We start from the raw sequence: 20500 nt of genomic DNA, 5'->3' as shown, positions 1-20500 counted from the left end.
CTGGGGAATTGAACCCAGGGCTTCTTGTATAAGAGGCAAGCACTCTTGCCACTAGGCCATATCCCCAGCCCCTCAAAAATCATTCTTTATCAGACTTACATAACTATAACCCCTCTGTACATCACCTTTATAATAACAATAAAAAATTAAAAACAACAACAGCAACAACAAAAAACTAGGGCACAGGAAAGAAATTTTTCCTTTGGGAATATAACAGTACAGATCAGAAAATATTTTGAAAAGAAACATCATGTATTTGGATGGTATGATCTATTGACATGTAAGTACATAACAGGCCCCCTGAAACCTTTGCAAATTCTGCTTTGATGTAGCTGTCTGTATTGGCTTTGCTTACTCTCCCTTCTAAGGTGTTTCTTCTAGCTGCATACACTCAGGAAAAAAGAGAAGTCCATTCAGGTGTGTGCAAAGTCCTGCACATGCCAAGGATTCGTTTATAAAATAGCCATGTTATAAATCTCAGCAGACAAACCAGTATTTGCTTAACCGGAATGACCTCTGCACCTCAGAGAGGAGGGGAGAGAGGGAAAGAGGGGGAGAGGGAAGGAGGGAGGGACCTTACAGGCATTAAGTTCAGCTGACCTCAATTTCTCATAAATATTCAGCTTATGTTGGGCTCTGTAGGCATGAACGTGCCTACTTACTCCATTGCACTGTCCTGAATTGTCCACTTATTTTCCAGAGGAGCTATTGATGCCACTTATTTCTATTAATTTCTGATTCAAAGTGGGGAACTTATGCTTTTCCTTGGACAGAAGTTAGCTCCTGCTTCTTCTTGTTCTTCCTCTCTGCCGACTCCCCAGATCTCTCCCCTCTGAAGATCCCACCAAAAGCATCCTTTTGAGGGACAGCCACCTGGCACACTCACATTTTCCATGAGCAAGACAAAGTTTCATCCCACTTAACCTTTCTCCTCTCCTCAGGGCCTGGCTTTCCTAAGCTGTAGTTTATTATTTGGTTTGTCCTATGCCATAGAAACCAACACAAGTATTGACTGGCAGTTTTCTCTTACCAAGCACCAACATGGTGATGAGGTTATCTGGGAATATTAGTATCAACCACACCCAGAAGACTTTGTGAGAAGGTGCTCTGGGATGAGGAAATACTCAACACCCAGGCAGACACATGCATTAACTCTCACTTCTCAAATGACCTCATACAGTAGGCCTTATGACCACCAGTCCCATTTTGCAGAGGCCATTAATTCTAATCAAGGTGCTCTGGCTCCAAGAATAATATCAAAGACTTGCCTCCAGCTGCGGGCCAAAGGCTTAGACCTCTTACTACATTGTACCCTTATCCACCCCAATTCAGCACAGAGCCAGGTTATCTATGCCTTTGGAGGGAAGACCCCACAACTGTTTGACATGGGATAGTCTAATCCAATTTAAGGGAGCTTTTCTTTTCTCTTTTCTTTCTTTCCCTTCCCCCTTTCTTTTTCCTCCTTTCCTGTTTTTCATGCTGACACTGGGTCTTGCACTCAGGACCTGAGCTCTGTGCCTTAGCTTTCTCACTTAAGGCTGGTGCTCTATCACTTCAAGTTACAGCATCATCTCTGGCTTTTTGGTGGTGAATTGGAGGGTAAGAGTCTCGTGGACTTTGCTGTCCCAGCTGGCTTCAAATCATGACCCTTAGATCTCAGCCTTATGAGCAACTAGGATTAAAGGTATGAGCCACCAGCACCCAGCTAAGATAGCTTTTCCATCACTGACTTCAGTTCCTTTCCCTGGATGTTAAAAATGAAGTGTGCATTCACCTGAGTTCAATCCTACAACAGAACAACAGGTCCTGGTTAAAAAAAAAAAAAAGGGAACCAGCTGTTAGCCTGGCAAATGTTGGTCTATAAAGGTGTGGGGAAGGAAGGGTTGGGAGAATTACAAATGAATCTTCAGAAGGAGTAATTCCCACCTGGACACACACAGGGGAGGAGGGAGGTCCAGAGATGATTGGAAAGGAGTGGCTAATAGTTCTGGGACTTTTCTATAGGCCTTGTTTCAAAAAGGGTTTGGTTAGGAAAAGTTCTGAAACTTTTCTCCCATGTTCCTTCTCCTCCTCCTCTACCTCTGCTCAGATGTCCTCCTAGATTAGCATGACCTTCTGTGTTCTCAGGGTTATTGCAAAACAAGATCTCAACACTTCTAAATGCACACACTTGCTGTTCCAGAAACCACGTGACCTGGTTTGGAGGCTCAGGTTGAGGTGGGACTTGATGCCTAGACCCCTTGCTCTTGCTGAAACTGGAAGATGTTCTTTTTGGATCCTCTCAGCTAGTGCCATATTGTCAACTCTTCACAGTGCTTGTCCTGGGCCCTTTAACCCCAATTACATTGTCAGGGGGAACTAGGAACCAAAGATGGGCAATATTTTGTATTCATCCATCCCTGCTCTGGGCTCATAGTAGATACACAGCAAAAATTCTTGGCTCACTAGGAATTGTTTCTTCCACTCATTACATCAGGGTCTGGTCAGCACAGTTCCTTTGCCTGCACATTCCCTGGATAGCACTCTGTAGAGAAGTATAAAAAGAGTGGGCACTGGTGTCACATGTCTATAATCCTAGCCACTCAGAAGGCTGAGGTCTGAGGGTCACTGTTGTGAGCCAGCTCAAGCAGAGATTCTTATCTCCAAGAAACCAGCAAATAGCCAGAAGCAATTCTGGCTTCTATGCTTTGCCCCTGTGTGCTGCAGGGAAGACAAAGTGCCTGCTTCTGCTCAGCCAGGACTCTTCACAGGACTTGGGGAGTCTGAATGAGAAATCAACTCCCCTTTACTTTAAATAGTGGGAATGGTAAGACAAATCAGGAACATGATAGGAAGTGCAGACCACCCATCCTTTATATTCCAGGAGAAAGTGGAAAGTCCCAAGGAGACTAAACTAGGGGTTCTTGGTGCAGTAATGGCAAGGGAAGTGTCAGAGGCAGAAATATGGGACTCTGGACAGTGACAAAATAAATTGCTTTAATGGGAGGCTCCTTGAGATGGCTGTCCCTGCCCTGGGGTTCATTGGGACTACACTGGCTAGACCTAGCCCCTTAAGAAGTTAGGATATCCCTCCGACACCACGTGCCACCCCCCTCCAGGAGGCAAAGGTCTTCGTTAAGATCAGGACATTGGAGCCATCATGTGTGTCAGGCCTGAGCAAGGGGAGAATGTACTTCACTTCCCACTTTAGGTGGGAAGCAGGAGGAGAAAAATCACTTTTGAAATTTCAACTCTGACCTTTCCAAAGAAAACTAGTAGACATTTTACTATTATATACAGGATGGGGGGAGTTGATGTCAAGGGGGAAATTGCACTTAATTACAGTATTTTTTTTTACAGTTTACATTACACCCATTGGACAAATTTACTTCTTTAAAAGAAATCTCCAGATCACTTAGGATGGGGGCAGGAGAGGGAGTTTGTTGGTATTTACAATGTGTTTGGCTCAGTTCAATAGCACGTGGTCCATCTCTCCTTGTTTCAGTAACAGATTCAAGTTTTGTCTGACATCAGTTTGTCCGACGAAGGTTCATAGAGACTCCACCACCTTCTTGCTTCCTCTTGCATGGTTTCAGGTGACCCATGTTTGAGTCAGACTGGAGCACTTGACATCTTAGGAGAGGCGCCATGACAATACTGCAGAGCAAGAAAGCTGGGCTTTGGGCTGCACCTCCTAAGAGCGGATTGTCCAAGGTACCAGCCAGGTGTCAGGCAAGCAGGGACCTCTCATGGGTGCTTGTCAGCTCAATGGACTTTTCCATGACAGCTGTCCAAAGGGTGATGGTGCAGAAAATAGGGTCCTTGTTGCTGCGCACAAATTAAGTGATATGCAGACATCACCAGGCTTGCAGTGGACACTGTAGGAAAGAAGGAAAGAAGAGAGAGAGCTCAGCTGTGTGCACTGGGTAGGGACATGGTCATTAGTTTGGCTTCTCCAAAGATGACACCCAATTGAGCCAACAAAGAATTGAAGATGGAGAGCTGGAGAGGTCACCCCACTCTGCGCTTCCTTCAGGAAAACCTTGGAGATGGCTTTCCTTGGCTACTTTAGAAAAGTATATTACTTGTAATAGTCCCAATCCCAACTGGCTGATCTTATTTTGAAGTTGGATTCCTCTTTCTTCAAGAATGGTATTTGTAGAGCACTCCATGAAGTTGCAAAGACAGCTATGGAAGTGGTGCTGTGGCTCAAGTGGTAGAGTATTAGGCCTTGAGCCTCAGGAACTCAGGGATAGCACCCCGGCCCAGAGTTCAAGCCCTAGGACTGGCCAAAAAAAGACAGCTGGGTGGGAAGTTCTTGCACCATTATTTCTTGCTGAAGTAATAGTGTCTTCCTAACCTTTAAGAACACGATTGCCTGTTATTATGCTGCTTTCCAATAGAACTAAGATTATAGAGATCCTATTAAAATGTAGATTCTAGCTCGATTCTAAATCTCAGGCATAAGATGTGTCTAGGAGTCTGCAGTTCTAAGAACTTCAGATGCTGCTGAACTACTTGGAGTAGCAAGACTCTAAAACATGCCAGAAATGACCCCTTACTCAGAAATTGCAGTGGGGAAGCAGGCTTGGAAATTTCTAAATCATCTCTCCAAGTTTGGTACTATTAGGATGAGAAACTCAGAGAACCATTCATAGGTGCTAAGAGCCGATGACCTCTGGGCGGGCAAGGAAAGGAGACTCTCCCATGGCTGGAGCAACCTCCTGAGAAGCCACACCATCCACATGAGCCAGCCTTACCTTCTAGAGTCCTGGCTTCATTCATTTCAGATCTTCTAGAACATGATTACTCTTTTTTACTTCTAGAGTAACTCCTTGTTGCCCTGTTTCTTTCTTCCTTCTATTGACATCTAAGACTCAGTCTTTTGGCTTAGAGGCCTATTCTCTGAAGACACATGCCCATATGCACACATTCATGTATGCCTAGTACTTCTATCACAGGCCTTTTATCCCCTTATTACTCATTAGTCAGTGCTCCCAACTATGACCCCCTATGAGGTTACCATTCTGTCCATTTCACAGATGGGGAAAATAAGGCTCAAAGTAAGTTCATGATCATCCAAGGCTTCAGAACTGGGAGAACCTAGAGACAGAGATTCCAAATGGTTCTGGGTGGTCTCCCAGCATGCATGTGCATTGGGGCTAAGAGTCTACTTAAACTTTGGCTGTGGGTTACTCTTTCTGTGCCTCAGTTTCCCCCCCTATAAAACCGAGGTCATAGTGGGTTTGGTGCTTGGCATAGTCATTATTAGCATTATTAGCACTGCTTTGGATTATTTCTTCCATGCTGCTCTGGAGGGTTCTTTAGAGGTAGATCTGGGACATATGCTTGTTCATGTGAGGGGGGACAAGTTTCTGACTCACCTACATTCTTGAGGAGGGTTCTCCTCATACCCTTTGCCTCTTCTTTCCACTACCCACCCCCACCCTCGAGTTTAACTCCCCACTATCAGCTTTTTTTCCCCCCCATTTTCAGATTTCAGGTGGAGGGGAGAGAAAATGGTTGGTGACCTTGCAGGTTTCAACAGAAGAGCAAACAAGAAGGGCAGATAAGGAGACGCCAGCAAGATTCTATGACCTGTCATTAGGGCCGGGCTTCCCAGCTATCAAATGTTTGCTCCCATAATAAAATGGTGGCAGAGCCCTAAATGTTGTCAAAGGAACTAGAGTTATTTGCCCCCTCCAGAGTCTAAACACAAACATCTGATAAGGTGTGCACTGTGGTCCTGTAGAGCTAGAGGCTCAGCATATTCCATCTGAAAAGGATGGTAGTCATGTCCTCATCTTGAGAGGACACATTACATACTGGTACTAGCAAAACATGTGCTGAGCAAGGCCCTACTATGTGCAGACACCGTGCTCAGGGCTTTGAATTCATTGGACTGAATTCTTCCATCAACCTATTGAGGAAGGTGGTGGTCATGCATTCATTTCATACATTGCTGGGTGTTTGCTATGTGCTTGTTTGTGAGCCCAGGGGACATGATTATGAACAAGACCTGCCCACAACTTCACAGTTACACTCCAGTAAGTTTTGAGCAGTAAACAAATACATATATAAATCACCTTTTAGGCGGAGATGAGTACTTTGTAAGCACGGTAGGAGGTTAAGCTGATGAAGGGAAAGAGAATAATTTAGGGAACTAGTGAAATCTGAGCTGATTGAAATGAAGGAGAAAGCAGGTAAAGACTCACCATGTTGGCCAGGCATGGTGGCACATGCTTGTAATCCCAGTTATGTGGGAGGTAAAGATGAACACTATCATGGTTCAAGGCCTGGGGCAAAAGTTAGTCCTAGATCTCATCTCAACAAAGCAAGCCAGGTGTGATGCTATGTATCTGAAGTCCTAGCTTCTTGGGAGATTATTGGACGATCTTGGTCTGAGGTCAAATGCAAATAAAATACATTAGACCCTACCTGAAAAATAACTAAGGCAAAAAAAAGGTAGGGATGTGACTCAAGTAGTATGATACCTACCATGTACCAGGCCATGAGTTCAAACCCCAATTTTTTTTTTAAAGACCCACATGAAAAAGTGTTCTGAGCACAAGAGGACAAATGCAAAGTCTTAACATTGCTGAAGCAAAATGAGCATGGAAGGTGGAGGGATAGGAGGATGGGGACACCAGCAGTGACATGATCACACAAGACCTCGTAGTCTCCATTCCCATTTTGATTGTAATGGGAAACTCCTGTGGGGAAGGAGACAGGAGAGGAATGTGCTTCCCCCTTTCTTGCTCTCTCTCTGCCAGTCCTGGGACTTTAACTCTGGGCCTAGACCACTGTCCCTAAGTTTTTGTGCTCAAGTCTAGTGCTCTACTATGAGCCACAGAGCCACTTCCAGTCTTTGAGTGATTAATTGGAGATAAGAGTCCCACAGATGTTCCTGCCGGGACTAGCTTCAAACCTTGATCCTCAGAGCTTAGCCACTTGACTAAGCTAGGATTATAGGCATGGACCACCAGTGCTTGGCTTGTTCTCTCTTTTTAACAGATTGCTTTATCTGTTGGGAGTCTGACAGTCCACAGCACTGTGTGTGTAGAAGTCAGAGTCAGTGCCCACAGGAGATCAGATCTGGACAAGGGTGGGGCTAGGGAAGAGCAAAGACCAGGGTGGATCAATGGAAATGCTGACAGTTGTACAGATTTAGAATGCATTCTGAGGGACTTCTAAAACTTACTGATGGGCTAGATTTGGGATATGGAAAAAAAGTCTAGAGAATGTGGATATGTATCTCTCAGTGAACAAAGAATATGATTTTATTTTGGAACTAAAGAAGTGTGAGGAAGAAGTAATTGGTAGGGAGAACTTGGAGCCTAATGAAGACTTCCTGTTTTAGGTCTGCTCAATCTGACAGGCATATTGGATAAATGAGGCATGTACATGCCTCTGCCAAAGATGCACTGCCTTTGTCAATGTTTCCTCCATGGGCAGGGCCAGCCTGGAGAGAATTCTAGCAGCCATCAGTGTGAGAACTTGGCCATTAGGTGATGTGAATAGAGAGAACTCAGAAGTGAGTACAGATGAGAAGAGGCCAAAGAATGAACCCTGGCCCTCTAAGCTCCAGTGTTGCAAAGATGTGTTGGAGCTAGGGAGATGAATGAGGAGTGTAACTGCAAGAGGATAATGGTGTCCTAAAATTCATAGGACAGGCAGGAGTGAATGGCTATAGCAAAGATATTGGCAATGACAGCCAGACTTAGCAGCATGAAGATGTCAGTCAGCTGGACAGAGAGGAATGTGAGACATAAGCATGTATGTGCTGATATCAAGAGAGAATTCAGGGTGAAGGCAGGTAGACAGTGAATACAGATGGCCCACTTCAGCTGTTATTAACTTCCCTGAAATTAACTGAAAGCAATAATTAAAATACCAGTGTGTGTGTGTGTGTGTGTGTGTGTGTGTGTGTGTGTGTGTGTCTGTGTGTCTGTGTATCTGTGTGCCAGTCTTGAGCTCAAGGCCTGGACATTGTCCTTGAGCTTTTATGCTCAAGGCTAGCACTCTACCACTTGAGCCATAGCTCCATTTCTGGTTAATTGGAGGTAAGATTCTCAAGGACTTTCCTCCCTGGGCTGGCTCCAAACCATGATCCTCAGATCTCAGCACTCTGTGTAGCTATGATTACAGGTCTGAGCCACTGGTGCTCAGCTGTATAATTCCAATTTTATAGATAAGGGAAGTATATCCAAAAGAGATTATAAGTAATATTTATTATAAAGTTTCACAAGAGCAAAGCTTGTGCTTTTACCCCCTATCTACGATCATCTCCTTCCATCTTCTGCATGAGACAATGAGGGAAATAAATGTCCTTTGTCATTTACTAACCTTCCCAAATCTGGAGACAGAGTTGCTAGCAGTGAAGCTGACTGTGACTCAGCTTCCACAGACTGGGTGCTCCCTGGGCCCAAGCACAGAATGACAAGTTTTACAAATTTTTTTGCCGTTAGTTCTTGCAATGATCCCGTGAAAGGAGTATCATTATCTTCACTTTACAGGCTAGAAAAGAGGCCCAGAGCGGCAAATGGGAAGAAAGTGGTAGAATCTTGAGGCTGGGTCTGCCTAACTCTCAGGTTGGCATCCTATCCATCACCCCATTCTGCCCCACTAGCAGTGCAGAAGGGTGAAGGGAAAGTACAGCTGCAGGGGATTTACCATGAGGCTGCCACCTCCTTCCTGTCAGCACCCCTTACTGGTGATTACTCTGGGGCCCTCTCTCATCCTCCCTATAAACTAGGGAGTAGAGCAGTGGGTAGAGAACATTGTGGAAACAGGAGTCAGCTCACAGCCTGCCCACACTTGTCCTAACAGAGCTCAGTGCTTGCTGCAGTCTTGTTTCAGCCTGATGAGGCATGGCTCTGGAGCTTAGGCACAAACTTACTCAGAAGGTAACTTGTCAGCCACTCGACAGCCACTAAGAGTTGAAGAGGGAGAGAGGCCTGTGGTCTGGAAAGGAGAGGGCAGTAGCTGCAGGAGGATTCTTGGCAGCAAGAAAGGCCCTAGCCTGGGGTTCTTGAAATGTGATACCCCAAGTCCCGTGGAGAATCTGTGGTGACACCTGGAAGTATTGGGAACAGATACAAGTTCACATTCTGGCTTTAGCCTTATACAGTTTAACCTTGGGGTCATTACTATGGGTGCTTTGAAATGCATATTGAAAGGTGAGTATTGTTTAAGGGACTTGGAGTGAGGCCTAAACAAGTCCAGAAATCCAGCTCTGAGATTTATCATCTATGTGAACTTGTCCATTTCCCTCTTATCTCAAGCTTCAGTTTTCTGTTCTGTATATTAGGCATAGAAATAGCTATCTTGCATGATAAGTCTTGGAAAATTGGAGATACTTAAAAATGCCAGTTATAGCTGGGTGCCAGTGGCTCATGTCTGTAATCCTAGCTACTCAGGAGGCTGAGATCTGAGGTTCAAAGCCAGCCTGGGCAGGAAAGTCTATGAGATTCTTATCTCCAATAAACTACTCAAAAAACAAAGTCAGAAGTGGTAGCGTACTCGCCTTGAGCAAAAAGAGAAGCTCAGGAACAGTTCCCAGGACCAGAGTTCAAGGACTGGCAAAAACTAAAACAACAGAAAAAAAAAATCTGCCAGTTCTGGGGAAACAGAAATGGAGGACAAAGTGTGAACAAAGGTAGCAGTGGTACTCACTTCACTATATTGAAAATGAACTGTACAACTTGTAGGTGGAGACAGGCGGGGAAAACTAGGAGAGAGCAAGGGAAGGGGTGACATTGTCCAACAAGAAATGTACTCATTACCTGACTTATGTAACTATAACCTTTCTGTACATGACCCTAATAATAGTAATACATTAAAAAAAAGAAATACCACTTCTGAATCCATCTCTTCAACTATCCATCCATTTCCCCATCTCTCTCTCCCTCTATTCATCCATTCATTCACCCATCCATCCATCCATCCACCCATCCCTATTTACTGAGCATTTACCATCCATAGCCTAGACATTTGGCTAAACTCAAGGGCATTGGGTGTTTACGTGGCCTTTGAACTTGATTCTTGCCTCGGCAGCAAGGAGTAGGGAGAATTGTGTCAGATAATGGACAAAAGGGACCTGGAGCCCAGACCCAAGAGAAAAGATGTGCTTGAGAGATGGTCGTAACTTCAGAAATGTTACTGTCTGGACAAGCTTCGACCACATGTAAACCAAGCTGTGACTTAAACAGGGGAGGGAAAGAAAGAAAGGGAGATGACAGGCTCTCTTGTAAAAGTTCCCAGAGAGAGGAAAGAAGGAATAGGAAGGGAGCTCTCACTTTCACTACTTAACTATATCCCAGGTACTCTGTTAGGCACTTTGAATCTCTTGTGAGATGGGTAGGGTTTCCCTGTTTGTAGATAAAAAGAAATTGAACCTCACAGTGAGGAATTAGTTGCCTGTGGTCCCATAGCTCAAGGTGATGGCACTAAGATTGGCTCAGGTCTCTAGCCTTTCCTAGCAGGGTAACAATGTCTATGAAGTGTCACGGTCCAGGATGTGTCTTGAGCACTATGCACAGGAATTCTTGTCGGGTCTGATGCACACATCAGTACATAAAGTCTCCTGAGAAGCCCCTGTCCAGCAGCATTTAATTATGTTTAATCTAGCAATTCCCCTAAGGAATCCTTCTCTCCCACTGCCCCATACACTTCTAATACATAGCAATGGTTTTGAAATGCTTCTTTGAAAACAATGCTTTGGAACAATTGCCACCAGTCTGCTTGGAAATTTTTACTTGTGACTCTAATGCATTAGGAACAGAGTTTGTACAGATGATTTTCATTCACCTTGGATACCTTCTGCTGTCAGAAGGTGGCACCTTTAACCCCACCTTATTTCATCCTGCCTTTTCCATCCTTCCATTTCCTTAGCTGGGCAGGAAGAAAGCGTTTTGGCTGGAACTTAGCACATAGGTCTAATTCCCCTCCCAATCCCCTCCTAGTCCTAGGGCTTAGATTCAGAGCCTGAGTGCTCTCCCTAATCTTTTTTGCTCAAGGCTGGTCCTTTGCCACTAGAACCACAGCTCCACTTCAAGCTTCTTTTGTGATTAAGTGGAGATAGCTAGCTGACTTTGAACCACAATCCTCAGATCTCAGCCTCCTGTGTAGTTAGGATTACAGGTGTGTGCCCACAGGTACCCAGCTCTGGGCTTCCGCTCTGGTTCCTGACCACTAAAAACAAGATTGTCGGGGCTGGGGATTTAGCTCAGTGGAAAAGTGCCTGCCTGGCAAGTGCAAGGCCCCGAGTTTGGTCCTCAGCTCTGGGGAAAAAAAAACAAGATGAACACCAATTACCAAAGGGATTTCAAAGAGAGGTACAAGTGTTGATAAGTGGAAAGAATTTAGGACTTGGAGTCAAAGACCAAAGTCTGGAAGTCAAGCTGTAGGATTACCATGTTTGACCTTGGGCAAGTCACTCACTAGGTTTCAGTTTACTGTGATGAAAAGAAATTGAGGAGCGGGGGCTGGGAATATGGCCTAGTGGTAAGAGTGCTTGCCTTGTATACATGAAGCCCTTGGTTTGATTCCCCAGCACCACATATATAGAAAATGGCCGGAAGTGGTGCTATGGCTCAAGTGACAGAGTGCTAACCTTGAGCAAAAAGAAGCCAGGGACAGTGCTCAGACCCTGAGTCCAAGCTCCAGGACTGGCCAAAAAAAGAAAAGAAAAGAAATCGAGGAGCTAGTTCACAAGAAGGCTAAACTAAGTAAAAGGTTGTGTGAGTTATTTGTGTGTGTGCACATGTGTGCGCATGTGCCCATGCTTGGGCTAGGGCTTGAACTCAGGGCATCGGTGCTGTCCCTTAGCTTTTTTGCTCAAGGCTGGTGCTTAAGCACTTGAGCCATAGCGCTACCTCGTTTTGTTTTGCTTTGTTTTTGGTGGCTAATTGGAGATAAGGGGCTCACAGATTTTCTTGCCTAGACTGGCTTCGAACCATGATTTTAAGATCTCAAAAGTCTCCTGAGTAAGTAAGATTTCAGATGTGAGCCATTAGCACCCAGCCTACATGGGTATTTAAAAAAATTCTTATGAAGTGTAATAAATCATCTTCATTATGTGGAAATGAATCTCTTATTAAGACTTCTGAAATGTCTGGGTCCATAGAGAAAACTTCGGTGTAGATTGGGAGGGTGGGAGCTCTGCTCGTGCAGCTTCAAGGTTGGCTGGCCACTCTGTCCACTGGACGGGAGAAGACACTCAGGGGCCCATAGCAGCATTTCAGGGAGCCTTTTGCACTATTTTGATTAAGAGACTATTTCCTGAATTGAGATGACTCATTTCAAAAGCAAGCATCAAAGTCAACTTGGGAAAGACAGGAATAATTAATCATGACCCTGTTGAGGAGGGCTACCCAAGCGGCAGATGGATTGATAAACCTTTCAAAGAGGAAGATATTCCCAAGGAGAGCTGCTGTGCCTGGCTGCCCTCCTGATTGAGATTTGTAAGCACAGATAAATGTTTTCCCTGCTTACTACAAAGAGTGGGAAATCACACGGGAGTTGGGAGTCGGAGGGCAGGGCAACAGGAGTTGTCTTTTAATCTTCTATTGGGTGAGAGAAGAGTGGCTGAGCAGGTCCCACAACCCCTCCTTCCACCCCAAATGCCAGAGCCCAGCTGCCCAGGCTGGGTGAATGTTTTAGCACCCAAGTCACACATTGAATGAAGCTACATCACTTTGTGGAATCCTCAGAACAAGTAGATGTTATAACTCTCCCTTTGGAGAGGTCAAGATGATCCCTCCAAAAAAAACCCAGCAGAGCTAGGAATAGAACCCACTAACATGGTAGGGTTGAAGAAGATGGGACAAAGGAAGGAAGTGAGATTCCCAAGCCCATGAAAGAAATCTGCTCAGATGGGGGTGGTGGTGGTGGAAAGAATATCAACAAGACCAAATCCTGCCTAGTGCCTCTGACATGAAGTTCAGGGTTGCCAGTTCCTTATCTAGTAATCAATAAAAGCACAAACAGTTCCCACACTGCACAGACCCCAGCTACTAAAAGGAATGATTGTGTTGTTCTAGAATTGACATCCATGTTCAGACATTTTTGTCCTGTTTTCAGATTCTTGGTGGCCCCTTGCAGTGAGCCTGGCTTGTCTTTATGAGTTCATCACCTCTGAGAGAAGGCAGGCATTACTGAGCCGATGACTAAGCCTCTGGATTCCCCTTCTTTTATTTAGTGCACCCAAAATGAATTCTAAGTTTCTTGATAACTCTAAATTAATGCAGACTCCTGGACAAGGCCATGCTATTTCCAGGGGAGAACCCATCGGTTGGTAGAACTGGGTCATTCTTTCAACTTTATGGTGTCTGAGTCTAGCAGAGGTCTTGGATTGAGAGGATCAGCTCCAGGACCCCAGACTGGCTAGTGTGTGTATGTGTGTGTGTGTGTGCGTGCGCGCGTGCCAATACTCGGGCTTGAATTCAGCAGGGCCAGGCTACTCTCCCTTAGTTTTTTTGCTTAATGTTGGTGCTCTGCCACTTGAACCACTCCTCCACTTCTAGCTCTTTGCTGTTTAATTGGAGATAAGACTCTGATTTGTCTGTCTAGGCTGGCTTTGAATCTCAGACCTTAGCCTCCTGAGGAGCCATTAGCTCTGACTCACTATGCTTTCTCCATTGACTACCTTTGCAAAGCATGCAGCTCAGCACTTTTGTCTCCTGAGTCCATCTTGGAAATACCCTCTCCACGGGTGATCAGTCATCTCATTAGGGAACGCTCAATCTCGAGGCCTAAGTGCTTGGTGGAACCAATCTCCAGCCACCTATTAGACATTAGTCCTTATTTAGTGCTTTTGTTGGGAAAGCAGGAGAGCAATAAGCCCCTTTGACCTGTGGCCCATCTTTTTTGCCCTGAGACCTCAGAAATTTTTTAAAATCAGTTATGGGGCTTGAATTCAGGGCTTAAAAGCCGTCTCTGACCTCTTTTGCTCAAGACTAGTGCTCTCCCACTTTGAACCACAGCACCATGTTCTGGTGGTTAATTAGAAATAGAACTGGGGAGGAATCATGGATAGATAGATGGCTTGCTTTCTTCAGGAATACCTGGTGTTTCCTCTATGTCTTTCCTCCATGGATTTGTCTCCATGTTCAGTAAGTAGGACCTGAGCATGTCCGGCATATAGACCTGTGTGTCTTAAGTCACACAGATATGGATAAGGGAACTTTTCCTGCCCAGAATGGATTCTAACCATGATCCTCAGATGTCAGCTTCCTGAGTAGCTAGGATTACTAGTATGAGCCACTAGTGCCTGGCTCTCAGAGATTCTTATAGCAAGTAACTCAAAGGGCCTCAGAGGGAGTCTTGGAAGGACAAACTTATGATTGAGTCCACACTTGCCACCCCTTACTCATATGCTACCCCTCCACCTGCCCCATCCAGCTGCCCATTACCTGTTTACTGGAAGACATGTTGGTGAGTGTACTGATGCTGCTGGTGTCTGTGACCACCATGGCAGATGGAAACCGGGAGGTGTGGGAATACTGGGGAGGTTCTTGTTTGTGTGCGTACACTGGGGAGACAGGAAAGACAAATTCAAGATGCATACCCGGGAACATAGGCAGCTACCGCTCTCCCCTCCCTCCATCCATGCCATAGCTATTCTTTCCCTGGGTAGATAAAGGAGAGTGGTAGTTATGTCTGGGAAGGCAGTGTGATATGGTGAAATCCTGCCTCTTTAATGAAACTACCTAACTTCAGTTTCCTCATCTGTAGGAGACGTCATGGTCAAACTACTTTGTCACAAGTATATAGCCTCCCATAGTGCCTAGTGTGCAGGAGTACTTAGAGCCACTTCTACTTCCCTGACTTTTTGAGATGAGATGTTTAGGTCTTACCCTAATGAGGTGACCCATAGGTATTGTGGTGCATCTGTGATTTTAAATATTTTAAGTAGCTGGCCAACATGAAACATCTGCCCAAAAGCACATGTTCACTATTTCTGACACAACTCAAATGTCGAGTTTTTGGCTAGGGCTATGGACTGATTACCAATCATAATTAGACACCTGTGTAATCAAATGTATCACTCTGGGCTATTCTATTTTGCATGTAATGATGTCATAGCCCTATGATATCATGGAAACATGAAAGAAAAACAAAAGGAGACTAGATTCAAATAAAACTTCTGAAAGCGTGTGCCTAAAATTTGAGTTTTTCTAGTATACCACATCGGAAACCCCTTGGCTCATGTTAGCTATCCACAAGAATCATGTATATTCGAAGTCACATAACCAACTAATGAAAGTATGGGTATGTTTGGCCATGGGGCAGGGACTAACCTGTTCTCAGAACACAGACTCTACCAAGGAATCCTCCTGTAGGGATAAAGATGAAGTTCTCTGGCTGTGCCTCAGATTGCCCCTCTTATGCAGTGAGGCTGGTTATTTCCTGGGCAAGGGCACTATGGACTCTCCATTTATTTTGGCCAGTCAAATCTGCTGGGCCTCACTAACCTATAGATCATGGTGATTCCTTCTGGGATGTTCCCCCATCCCCAACCCTAGCCTGCTGAGGCCAGAATTATAGGGGCAAGTAAGAAGCACGCTGGGAGGAAGGGAAGTGAGGCACATGTGGTTCCAGACTCTGCTACTAGTCGTGGCAGCATATTTTAGAAGCCACGACTATGTGATTGGAATGTGAGATGGTGCTCAGGAGCCAGCTCTGCAAACCTGAATAGGGACTGAACCCGGAGGACAGAAGGCTGAACTTGGCTGTTCTTCAGTCACAGCTTTGGCTAAGGCAGCCAGGGGAAGAAACCCAAATCCACTTTGCCCTGCTTCCTGGAAGTTCCTTAATGAACAATCACTTGCATTAATATAACACTAATGGCTTGCTAAATCATTTCCATAATGGCCCTATGACGAACTACAATTTTATGCATGAAGAAATGGAAACTCAGTATAGCTAAGTAACCTGCCACAGAGCTGGGAAGTGTCAGACAGAGCCCAGATTTAAATCCATGTCTGTCTGATTTAAGACAGGTCATATGCTAGACATGCCTCAGGTCCTGTTTACTGAACATGGAGACAAATTCATGGAGGAAAGACATGGAGGAAACACCAGGTGTTCCTGAAGGAAGCAAGCCATCTATCTTTCCATGATTCCTCCCCAGATTCATAGGCCAGACATTGTAGCTATAGCTGGCTAGGGGAGCAGAGGCTTGGCTTTGGGTAGAAGGTAGAGATAGATGTAGGGGAAGTGTAGAAACTGGGTGGGGAGACCCTCAGTGCAGGAGCAGAAACTCAGATACTCCTCACCCTGGATGGCTATGTGGGTGGTTTTTCCTTTTTCTTTTCTTTTTTTTCTGACACTAGGCCTCAAATTTGGTATCTGAAGCTTTCACTCATTGGCTGGCACTCTAACACCTGAGTTATGTCTCTTACCCCAGTAGGTGGTATTTTCTACCTACATTCATGTTTTGTTGTTGTTATTTTGATTCTTGTAGTGGGGCTTGAATTCAGGGCATGGGTTCTGACCCCCTTTCTGCTTAAGGCTGGACCTCTACCACTTGAACCCAGCATTTTGCTTTGAGCTTTTTGCTAGAGATAAGAGTCTCACAGACTTTCCTGCCCAGGTTGGCTTCAAGTCACAATTCTCAGATCTCAGCCTCCTGAGTAGTTAGGATTACAGGTGAGTCACTGGCACCTGCTCCTACATTCATGTTTGATTTTTTTTGGTTTTGATTTTTATTAGAAATGTCTGGGTAGCATAAATCTGGGGATCTAGGGACTCTGGAAGTTTCTCCCATTTTAGGGAAGCAAACAAGAAATCAATCATTTGCCAACTCTGAGTATTTGGTAATGGCTGCTTGGGTTTTGGGATAGAAAAGCTAAGCAGAAGCTCACGGGACTAAGTGCTGTGGTTGATTGGTGAGCTGCTTTCCCTGCATGGATGCCGGAATGGGAAATTGTGATTTGATTACATGTAGGACTCCACTGTCCACTGAAAAACTGCCCCCAGGGGAATCTTTGGGGCAGGAAAGAGGACTATACAAAGAGGAGAAATTGTGCTTGAGCAATGGTTTCCATTGATTTTACAGTCAAGGAAAAGTCACCAAATGGATAACTCTTTAAGAAAGTTTCAGGGCTGGGGATATGGCCTAGTGGCAAGAGTGCTTGCCTCGTATACATGAGTCCCTGGGTTCGATTCCCCAGCACCACATATACAGAAAATGGCCAGAAGTGGCGCTGTGGCTCAAGTGGCAGAGTGCTAGCCTTGAGCAAGAAGAAGCCAGGGACAGTGCTCAGGCCCTGAGACCAAGCCCCAGGACTGGCCAAAAAAAAAAAAAAAAAAAAAGAAAGTTTCAATTCAGAGAGGGAAGCAGTGGGGGTACTCCCTGCCCCATCATGTTCCATCACACCCCGTTATGCCTGTGTCCTTACTGTGAGAGTTCTGTAGCTGAGTCACTGCAGCCATGAAGGGCTGCTGGGCCATGTGGCTTCCTGGGCTCTGCTGCATGAGGGGCTGCTGGTGGGGGCTGTGCAGCTGCTGCGAGAACTGGACGGGCTGCAAGGCTGCTAGACTGCCAGCCACACTGTTGATGACGGGGACACTCTGTGCTTGGGAGGTGTTGAGGCCTGTGGGAGAAAGAAGGCAAGATTAAAGATGGTGCCAGGGCTAACAGAGGGGAATAAATGGCAGCAGGAGCCTTGGCTCTAAGTGCCCAATGACAGTCCCAGCCTGTTATGAAAGAGATCACTTAAGAAGTTGTCCTGTAGGCTGGAAATATTGCCTAGTAGTAAAGTGCTCACCTTGTATACATGAAGACCTGGGTTCGATTCCTCAGCACCACATATATAGAAAAAAGCCAGAAGTGGCGCTGTGGCTCAATTGGTAGAGTGCTAGCCTTGAGCAAAAACAAGAAGGCAGGGACAGTGCTCAGGCCCTGAGTTGGAGCCCCAGGACTGGCAAAAAACAAGAACAAAACAAAGAAGTTGTCCTGTGACTTCCCAAATTCAGCTTCCTTGAGGTCACTACAGAACATGGTGATCTCCAGGGCACATGGGAAAACTGACTCTAACTTGTCCAGTCTGTCCATGCTGGACTTCTTGCCCAGGTTGTCCTGGGTAAGGTGAATTCACCACATCCATTCTTGGGCATGGACAATTGCCCAGCTCCTTTTTTTGCCAGTAGAGGGCAGCAACGTGCAGAGACCCACACTGATTCAAAAGAAGGAAACAAGCTCCATTGTCCTGGGAATATGGAAACTGAAAACCATTATTTAATAGACAGTACAGAGACCCTGAGAGTGATCTGAAGCTGACTCTCATGACTATAGCAGAGATGGGAAGAAAACACAGGGGCTCAGCTGATCTGTAAAGTGGGCATATACCATTGGGGTTGTGGTACACACAGGCTTGAGGAGGAACCAGTAAGTTAAAGGTCAGCCATCCCTTGACAGTGACCAATGGGTCTGGCCATCTTTCTGTTTTAGGAGTGTGAGTGCCTGTGTGGTTTGGGACTATATCCTGAGGCCTCTTCAGAACTCAGGCACAGATTAGGTCCCCTAGTACCCACACTCTAGTTATTCCTTGAATGGGACTTGGGTGAAGACAGCTGAGGTAATGGTGGAGTGGGGACAGAGCGTCAGAAGGGATGACACCCCAAATCTTTTCACCGGAAGAGCCAATACTACTTTGTTCTTATTTCTGGGAAATAAGGGGAAGACTAGGATGAGGAAGGAAATCCAGAAAAAGATCTGTGGTGGGTGGATGCATAAAGGGCATCTGAGAGCCTTTCAGAAAAGGGAGAGGGTTTCCGTAAGGGAATTGTGGGAAATCTTCAATGGAGATAGCAGAGCCCTCAACAATTGTCTCCTTGCTGTTAGCTGATACCTTTATCAGAAATCTGAAAGACAAGACCTGTGAGCAGAAAGCAAAGGGGAAATCCCTTCTCTGGGCTCTCCTGGTGGTGGGAGTGGAGAGTGAGACTCTGATCACTCTCAGAATAATTTTGGATGGAGGAGCTCAGCTCATGATTCCCTGATATCCTCATGTCCTGATTCCTTTTCCCACCTCCTTTATGGTCTCTCCCTCCTAGGAAGCCCCATGGATCTACTATTTATCCAAGAGCCCATGGCCACTGTTCTTTTTGGGGAAAGCAAACTAACTGGTCTAAAGCAGATTATATTTGAGAACGTAGTTTTGAAATGCACATGAGCTCCAGAGCCATCTGAGGGAACTCTGTAAGAAATTCTGTAGAGGCCAATTGAAATAGCTCATGGGGAAGAGTGTTAGACAGAAAAAGAAGGTGGAGGAGGAGGAAGAGGATGAGGTAAAGGAGAAGGAGAAGGAGGAGAGGAAGAGGGGGAGAAGGGGAGGGGGAGGAGGAGAAGGGAAGATAGGAGAGGAAGAAGGAGTGAGGATGGGAGGAAGGGGAGGAAAGGGAAGGAGGAAGGGAAAGGGAGAAAGAGAGAAGGAGCAAGAAAAATTCAACAAGTAGAGGCAGAAAGATCAGGAGGGGTAAAAGAAAGAAATACACATTCCTGGGTCCCACCCAAGATTTAATGAGTCAGATCCTTCTAAGGTGGGGTCTGGGAATCTTATGTTCAACGGTCTGTGATGCTGATGCCTCATTTCTAGAACTAAGAGCCTCTGATGTCATTCTAGCTCCCAAAGTATGTGACTCTTGCCCTCTTCTGTTCTCTGGCCACACATCCTGATTAAGAACATCTACTGGAAGCAATCCAGTAGCTGCACAGAGAATGAGGACTTGATACTGATAAGTCATTTATCCTGAGCCCTGTAGGGGGGGCCTGCAGTAATGATCCAGCGCTGAAGGAGGTTGTTAGGAACCCACTGTATATTCTGACTCTCTAGAGAAGAGCAAAGTTTCCAGATGATCCTATCCTTGGTGATCTGCCCACCACAATTACACCCACCCACATGCATGCTCCTGTGATCAGCGTGCAGTCTGGAGCTGCCCACCTGGTGGAGGAGAGCACTGTGAATTGTAGACACGTATGAACAAAAGGGAAAACATGGAATGGTCCTAGGGAGATTTTTAGTTCAGAGAATACCTAAAACAATATATGTGAGGTAAGTGAGACCGTTCATGTATGGTTTTGGTTGTAGAAATAAGGCACAAGTTTCTTTCACCCTTACAACCTTCCAATTAAATCTCTCAGGAGGCAAGCAAACCCTGGCAAGCCCAAACCTTGGCATTAGTTTTGTTACTAGTGTCCAGGTACTAGAGGGCCTAGAGAAAATGCAGCAGATTTAAAATATTTTAAACTAGGTAACTTGAAGGGATAGGTGGGGTTGGGAGAGATGGAAGAGAACCATGAAAGGGGTTATTGATCAAGTTGCACTGTGCTTATAAACTGATTATGTTGAATTGAAATACTTTTGTACAACTCACTTAAAAGACAATTTTTAAAAAGGTTAAAAATAATTTTACTTTGTGAATCATCTACATTTCCTCTGTGCAGAAATAAATGATGCAGAGTGTCATTTCCCGGGGGCTAAGAGTCAGGGGAGAACTAGACACCACTCAATAC

At 45.3% G+C, this 20500-nt stretch overlaps 1 protein-coding gene across 6 annotated transcripts in view; it reads right to left on the bottom strand.

Annotated features, from left to right (window-relative positions):
- Positions 1 to 2954: 2954 nt before the first annotated feature.
- The window catches only part of Hnf1b (HNF1 homeobox B), a 58820-nt gene continuing 41274 nt past the window's right edge, over positions 2955 to 20500 (bottom strand). For 4 of the 6 annotated variants that reach the window (XM_048366736.1, XM_048366734.1, XM_048366737.1 and 1 more), the window contains exons 7-9: positions 17385 to 17579; positions 14394 to 14512; positions 2955 to 3857 (exon numbers count right to left, since the gene is read on the bottom strand). In XM_048366736.1, the coding sequence (XP_048222693.1) occupies positions 3837 to 3857; positions 14394 to 14512; positions 17385 to 17579 (335 nt within the window). In that variant the 3' untranslated portion in view covers positions 2955 to 3836. Of the gene's footprint in view, positions 3858 to 14393; positions 14513 to 16603; positions 17087 to 17309; positions 17580 to 20500 lie in introns of those variants that run through there. The other 2 variants (XM_048366738.1, XM_048366739.1) reach the window with 2 other exon arrangements.

Source organism: Perognathus longimembris, chromosome 17, assembly GCF_023159225.1.
Source record: "Perognathus longimembris pacificus isolate PPM17 chromosome 17, ASM2315922v1, whole genome shotgun sequence".
Lineage (NCBI taxonomy): Eukaryota > Metazoa > Chordata > Mammalia > Rodentia > Heteromyidae > Perognathus > Perognathus longimembris.
The sequence above is the reverse complement of the archived record's forward strand: the minus strand, read 5'-3'. Positions and strand labels throughout refer to the sequence as shown.